The 7,787-nt window shown below is 38.1% G+C and overlaps 1 protein-coding gene across 1 annotated transcript; it reads right to left on the reverse strand.

The window, feature by feature from the left end:
- Nucleotides 1–451: 451 nt before the first annotated feature.
- On the reverse strand, nt 452–4,814 carry LOC146677633 (sterile alpha motif domain-containing protein 3-like). The gene is made up of 8 exons (XM_085382417.1): nt 4,703–4,814; nt 3,853–4,030; nt 3,586–3,747; nt 3,017–3,104; nt 2,265–2,471; nt 1,875–2,031; nt 1,640–1,713; nt 452–1,161 (listed from the first exon to the last, which is right to left on the reverse strand). Exons 1-8 carry the CDS (start codon nt 4,803–4,805, stop codon nt 865–867), a joined length of 1,266 nt encoding a protein of 421 aa, XP_085238543.1. The 5' UTR covers nt 4,806–4,814; the 3' UTR covers nt 452–864.
- Nucleotides 4,815–7,787: the final 2,973 nt, after the last annotated feature.

Consider the following 7,787-nt stretch of genomic DNA (forward strand, 5'->3'; position numbering starts at 1 on the left):
TGCCAAAGTTGAGGTTTCTACACTGACAGCACCTTTATATTGTCTTCCTGTTTTATTAAATCTGTCCAGAACTCAGCCTTACCTGAAATATAAGAACAGATTAAAAAGTGTGGCTAGAGTGTTTAAAAAATTGACGTTTGACTTTGAAAGACTTTTCTTATATGTGTTAGTTATGACAGATAAGTCTTTCCTAGATGATCCTACACTCTCAGAAATAGGGGTGCCAAAGTGTACCAAAAAGGGTACAAATGCTTGTCGCTGGGGGTGTTCCTTTTTGAAGGACATTTCTGTACCCTTTAGGCTTGGTACATTTTTGTACCTTATGAAGTTGTACCATCTGAAGTACAATCATGTACTTTCCTAAGACATAAATGTACCTTCAAACTATAGTACAGAAATGTTCCCTTGAAAAGGGTACAATAGGGTACCTATGAGGGTACCCCCCCAGCGACAACCTATTTCGTACCTAAAGAGACAAAAATGTACCCCAATAGTCCAAAATATTTGGTTATTTAACCATTTATTTTCAATAATAGAATCACATCAAAGCATTTAAACAACCACAGGAATACATTCTTGATTACATTCGTATATTGCCATAGGACATGTCAAGAAAAATACATTCATTTAAAAAAAAGTAAACAATCACATAAAGACATTAAACACCTGAACACAATGTTTTGACGGATCACACATGGCGTTGAAAAGAGTGATACTTGGAAAAAGCTGCCTGGCAGTCATTTATTCCACAAGTGATGCCGAAATGAGGCTCATGTGCGTGTACTAACCCAACATGTGTAATCAACTTCCTCAGAGTAAATGCCCTTTTTGAACATTTTGAACATTTGTGGAGTGGGGGCATATTTAATAGAGTTGGTTAAGTACCCTGGTGACACTTACTGGCAGGGGTTTGTCTCCCTGGTCTCCTATGTTGACAATGCAGTTCTGAAGAAAGACAAGTGTTTTCTTGAAGTATGCAGGGTAGGTCATGTTGAACACGAAGAAGGTGGAGAATGCTGAGATGTAGGCCTCATCCAGCGAGCAGCATGAGCAAACATCCACTCCTTCAACTGTGACAACACAGCGACACTGTCTTGAGAGGGCAGTTGTCCAACTCTTATCCTTCATTCGAATGGTTGGGTATGGACTCATGGGAGTATTCTGCAGAAGAGGAAGAAAAACATTAGTATACAGTATGTTTAAGCAATATGTGCCAAGTGAATTTTCAACAGATTCCTCAAATTACCTTCTTTTTTTTGCTGCAAAACAAAACTGTCTATTCTGATAACCTGTAAACATGGCCCCTACTCCAAACAAAAAGCTTCTTGACCAATGACTGTTGTGGTAGTGTTTGATAAGCTGCTAAAGTTTGACATAATATTCAAGGGCAAAAGCAATCACCCCTGACAGTGACAGTACCTGTGAAGAAGAATTTCCCTAAGGGGACAATAAAGGTCTATCTATCTATATAAACACCAGACAAAACCCAAGAGCACAGCAGCACTGTGGATTAACAGCAGTGTTTCCCCTACATTAGCTTAGCTGTGATGCTGAACCGCAGCTGAATTCAGCTCCATGCCAACAAAACACCGAGAATGAAACTTGTGGCCAAAGGCTATGCATTGCATCATGCATTTACCTCTCCAAGGATGATGAAATCTATCTTCTCCTTGAAGATGGATGGCAAGAGAAGTGCCCCCTTGAAGTCAATTCCTAGGTCATACAGATGCAAATGCACTTCATTAGATTTTGATAGCATGCAAATTCCCATTAACATGCTCTTGACATGGCACTATGGTACATCAATTATCTTTGGAAGAGAGAGCAAATGAATTGTCACAAAATTTACTATTTGTATGAGGTCAAATTAGCACCTGTAATGTCTTCAGCCAGTGCATTCTCTCTTGCCTCCATGTAGACCTTCTTCAGTGGCAAATCCTTGGTCATTTGAAGAACAGCAGTGAAGTTTTCGCTAAAGCGGCGACAGATGTTGTCTTGGCAGGGATGCATTAAATCAACCTCATCACACAACTGGAAATGAAAAGAGCAGAATAGACAAAAGAATGACATTTTACATTGAGGATTTAAACTTTTGACATGTTTAAAGACACAGACTGGAGATAAATGTAAAGTGCTTTAACCATTGAACAAAAATTCTAAAGATAATGAACAGATTGATTAATCAGTTAGTACAGAAAATAATAATCAGATTTAGAGACAAAAAAATCATTAGCCGTTTCCCCAATCATCTTAACAATTCTTACCCCTGCAGATGTCCCCAGGAATGGATATCTCTTTAATAGGTCCACAGTACACATTCCTTCAGCTACCTCTCGACGTCTCCATGCAAAGGTTTTTGTCATGCGGTCTTTCACCAGTGCTGTGTCAGGATGTAGCTTCTTGTGCTGATCATTTAGCACCTTGATATGAGCATCAACGGAGGCTGCATCTTCCCCCACAAAGCACGAATCCTTTGTCAAAGCAGATATCAGTATTATCATAAGTAAACTCTGATAAGTTAATGTTACTCGAAATGCGGTAATTTGTACACCAAATGCTTTGAAAAAAATGCAAAAATGTTGAATAGGAATTGCAAGTTGAGCTGACTTTTGTTAAATCAACTGTGAAGTTCCTTTTTCTATGTTAATGTTATCTGTTAACATGTTTCTTTCAATTAATGTTTACTTTTAGCTTTACAGTGAACATAATAAGACTACATATGTTACCTTAGCTCTTAGAGGCTGAGGGTGTAAGGACTTACGAGAGAGGGCTTCAGTCTCTTCAGACAGGAGCTGCTGGATTCCTCTGTGGTCCGATGTTTCTGCGTGCGTCCAAACTTTTCTTTAACCCGGTTCACTTCTTCGTTGCTGATTAGGGGAGCCCGTTCTGCTTTGAACTTTCTCTTGAGTTGGCTGTGCCAGGTGTCCTAGTTGTTTCAAATGTATATAAGTAGTTAATTATGGTTACTTTATATTAATATAATCTATAAAAGAAACAAAAAAGGAGAGGTACTCACATAACCATTTCCGTGTACATCTCTTAAGAAAGGATACTTCACAATTAGGGCTTTGATGACCTGGATGTAGTCTGAGTGGGTTGGGTACCTGTTTCAAACATAAGAAAAACAACCCACAGTACACTGATTACTCTTGTCCTTTCCTGGGGGCTTTTCTGTTCTTCAATTCTTCTAATCATATTGTTATTACCGTAAATAGTATGTTGTAGACCAATGTCAAATCAATGTAGCTAAAGTTGATTTTAATTTCTTAAAAATGGGCGTGGACAAACAGCCACACCTCTCCCAAACTTCATTAATTAATTGACTGCAGTCCTGAATTATTAATTTACTCTTGAGCAAATTCGAAAATGAACACTTTGGATATCATAGTCCAGACAAGGTCTGGAGACACAGGATGTATGTTTTTACCACTATTGCCAGTTCATTGGAACCGTGTGTCACGCCAGACTCGAACGCTGGTCTCCAGATTGGGAGGCAGATGGGCTAAGCATTTGTTCTCTGCCTCTCTTACAACAGCAATATTAATATTAAGAAATTAATGTAATTATTCAGAAAGGAACCCTTACATTGTGTACTGTGACAGCATTTCATAAAGAGTCCCAATTATTTTGTTTCGGTACTTCTGTTCTTTCTGGACTGGTTCTTTGAGATCCAAGCGACTCTGAACATCTTGTGGGAATTTTGGAATGGAAATAACTGCAGGCAATCTACGGCAAGAAGGTATAGAACTGCAATACAGTAGGAAAACAGCATTAACTAGCCATTTTGCAAGCACTTAAATGCATATGCAAATTTAGACATTTATCACAACCTACCTCTGGTTTGCTTGGAACACTGGACCTTCAACTGTACCTTCAAATGGGTCGACCGGTTGTAAAGTGATGATGACTTCCTTGTAGCGGTTTGTGAAGTCTCTGAACTTCAGCTGCTTTTTGAAAGACTTGTCAAAAAGATATGCAACCATGGTCTCAGTGAGTCCACAGTCTACCGTCTCTCCATCTACATCGTTATCTGAAATATAAAGTACAGTATGAAATAAAAATAAAACCATTTTCAAATTTAGTTTTAAAGTGACATTATGGTCAATACATAATAATAATAATAATAATAATAATAATAATAATAATAATAATGATAATAAGCTATCATTGTGAATCTGTCTATATTCCCCAAAAGGAAGTTACAATTAATTCTCTTGATTAATTGTTAATATAAATTAACTGGTAATATAAAAATGTAAGTAAGTGTCCCTGCGCAGAGCTTACAGCTCTCATATTCGAAAATCCCACTAAGTAGGTGGAATGGTACAAATGTGTACCTTCCATTGTTTAAAATCCCTTTGAGCGGGAAACAAGTTAGATGCGATAAATTTTGCTTAGAAAACGATTTTGTTAATAGCTATATTTACATACTAGCATGTTTTGAGAAATTATTGATTTTTTTACATTGTTGTACACGGTTCGTCACTATTTATTGATAAAACACTCGAATACCGCGGGCAGACAGACGTTGAACATTCCACCAACAGTCTAAATAGTCCACATTTGTACCTTTCTTTGTTTAAAACTTAGCTAACTGCTAGCTTTCGCCCATGTTAAATCTAGCTCTTCGGACTTTCGCTAACTCTACTGTAAAATTACACGTTGTAATTTTTATAAAAACACAAAATCACACCCGACTTACCTCTAAATCTTTGCGCCTCGTCGTCTGACACATCAATGCCTTCTTCCATCAACCTTTTAAGGAGCTCCTCCGTGGATAACCCCCTGAGAGTCATTTTCTGCATCAACGCTAGTCAGCGAGGAGGCGGAGCACTCATCGCTGCTGCCTTTTCGGCCTTTGGGATTAATGCGCGTTGCGAACTTGACACATGAAAATACAACATTGTGGTATTAATGCGCAGTTGTTTAGAAACCGTTATGCTGTCTTGGCGAACTATATTTGTAACTTACAAAATGTAGTCACCGTAACATAAAAATCTGCTTGACATTTTAACTTCCAAAGAACCTCGGTTTAACTTGATGTTGCAAATTCCATAAAAACCTCACAATTAATGAACAATTCTAAGATGTAGTAAAAGCAAAAAAGTAAATGGCCAAACATAACAGTAAAATGATTTCACGTTTTTGAAAGATTTAAAACATTAAAAAATTATAACTGGAACTTAAAATGGAAATGGACCAGTTTTTTTTTTAACATCATTTGGTTGTGCCTGCATGTCATTGTGTGTGTGTGTGTTTTTTAATATAATTTAACATAACTTACACAAAGGTAGGTTACAGATATTCTTTGCATCATAGGATAATTTACGTAGAGAGGAGAGGACCAACAGATTTGATTATAACATGTAGCTTTTATGAGCACACTCACATCTCATATGAATTTTACAATTAACCAGGCCCATCCAGATTTTCCCATGCTGACCCATTACCACATTCTGCCACTGTCACTGCAGTACAGGTCAAAATGGTACAGATTTGTACTTTATTTCAAATTGTACCTTTAAAGGGGCATTTCTGGACTTTTAAAGACCAGTATTGTACTTTTAAGGGAACATTTTAAAAAAATGTACCTATAGGTACAAAAATGTTCTTCTCTCGTACCTCTATTTCTGAGAGTGTAGCCACCCCTTGTCTAAGGACTTTAAGTTGTTGCCATCTCACAAATTCTGTATGTGCCACTGCAATGTATTTTAACAGAAAAAGCTGTACCCAGGCTCAGCAGAGTAGTTCTATAAAGAACTACTCTGTGTTTATTAAGTCTGTTGTGTTTTTAATATATTTTAATGCTTTGTATCTTGTTCTATTTAATCTAAACAATCCATCCATTCGCTTCCGCTTATCCTTTTCAGGGTCGCGGGGGGCGCTGGAGCCTATCCCAGCTGTCATAGGGCGAAAGGCGGGGTACACCCTGGACAGGTCGCCAGTCTGTCGCAGGGCCAACACACAGGGACAGACAACCATTCACACCTAGTGACAATTTGTATTATCCAATTAACCTATCCCCACAAGCTGCATGTCTTTGGACGGTGGGAGGAAGCCGGAGTACCCGAAGGGAACCCACGCAAACACGGGGAGAACATGCAAACTCCACACAGAAAGGCCTGATGTTGGAATTGAACTCAGGACCTTCTTGCTGTGCGGCAACAGTGCTAACCACCGTGCCACCGTGCTGCCCTAATCTAAACAATCCCCTAAAAATTTGTCCCTAACCATCTGGAACCTTCCTGTTAACTTTCAGTGAGTGGAAAAAAGTTTGTGTTCATCCTTCAGCTTCACTGTGTTTATATTATGCTAACCATAGCTGTGTAGCTAGTGATCACGTAGCACATTATATAGCAGCTAGCCCAACTTCAGTAACTCTACAAACATACAAACATCACTGCTGTCAACTTCTCTGTCTTCATATATGTCTGAAGTGATAGCAGAGCTATACGTTTTCATTTTTTAGAAATCCCTGACTCAGAACATGGTATTTCATCATTAGATGGAAACTAGTAAGCTAACTTCTAACTCTGTTAAAATTCATAAATCCTGTTTTCATGGATGCCTGGATGTTAAATTTAATTTTTGAAAGAATTTAGACAGTTTTAACTCTCACTGATGCTGCAGGGTTTGTTTGACTCGGAAACGGCTAATAAAGTCAGCCTTAAAGACCGGATTACGTTAATACCACCAACTAACCAACCACATGATGTAACATTTTGTACTGACAGAAGATGGCGCTACACATGTTCTCAAAACTTAAACTTTAAGCACTCATTTCTTAAGTCCAGTTTCATAGACAGTGTTACAGCTATGCCAGTTTTTGAGAGCATGGCTCCATGATGCAAGTTAGCCTTTATATGTGTAGCGTTTCATGTCCTCATTAAGTATCATAATAAATTATGGGATTTTTGGTGATGTTCACCTTTAATTGACATTCAAGTGATCAAACTGGGATTTGCACTGACGCTTGAAACAGTAAGTGTCTGGAAGCAGAGCAGAGCTCCACAAAGACATGACCCTGATCAGGGTCACTACACCAGCTACAATTCAAAATGCTACATATCTTTTCTTCTATGATACAATGAATGCGAGGAATATTTTAGGTAAGATTTGTACCAATAATCTGATACTAAGATGTGTGCATGTTACCCAAACGACATCCACTTTTGATCATTCCCATTATCATCTTTCAAAGTAAGTTTGCCTCATGAGACACGCCTTTGTCTTCATTTAATGCACTATATTAAATCCTTTGAACTGATAATGCCTTTTCTCTAGTCAATTTGATTAATGCAGCTCGAAGAAAATCAATTTTCCACCATCTTTCTGCCCTGTTTCATCCCCTTCCCCCATCTTCCATTCCCTATCAGTCTATCTGTGAGGTTGTCATGGTGGTGGCTCCAGTATAATGATTTCAGACTGGTTTAAAGCTGCACTGCATGAGTGAGGGCATGGATTACTGTATGTACCAAACTCACTGACATGAAAACTTGATTTTCCGGAGGCGTTAGAACCAGGCCTTCACTGTCTGCAACAACCAGGAATGTTATCTTTGTTGTGTGCATGGATCACAAATGTTAACAACATTTCAAAACAATTCAAAATAATTTCACTCTTCTTTATTTATTGTACTAAGGCATCAAGAAATCTTGGTATATATGCAAATTGCTATGATATTTCTTTTGAACAGCAGATATTTATGCAATAGATGTTCCAAAATAGCTGCATTTGGTGCATGTTTGCAGCCACTAATATGTATTTCAATGAATGTTCATATGAGT

This window comes from Rhamphochromis longiceps, linkage group LG2, assembly GCF_057381845.1.
Source record: "Rhamphochromis longiceps isolate RC_006_pf linkage group LG2, R_longiceps_female_GT1.1, whole genome shotgun sequence".
Lineage (NCBI taxonomy): Eukaryota > Metazoa > Chordata > Actinopteri > Cichliformes > Cichlidae > Rhamphochromis > Rhamphochromis longiceps.

Coding starts and splice junctions, on each gene's coding strand:
- LOC146677633 (XM_085382417.1), bottom strand. CDS start 4,805: ATGCAGAAAATGACTCTCAGGGGGTTATCCACGGAGGAGCTCCTTAAA. Junction 3,105..3,585: donor ATGCTGTCACAGTACACAAT/GTAAGGGTTCCT, acceptor TGTTTGAAACAG/GTACCCAACCCACTCAGACT. Junction 1,714..1,874: donor ACTGGCTGAAGACATTACAG/GTGCTAATTTGA, acceptor TGTATGACCTAG/GAATTGACTTCAAGGGGGCA.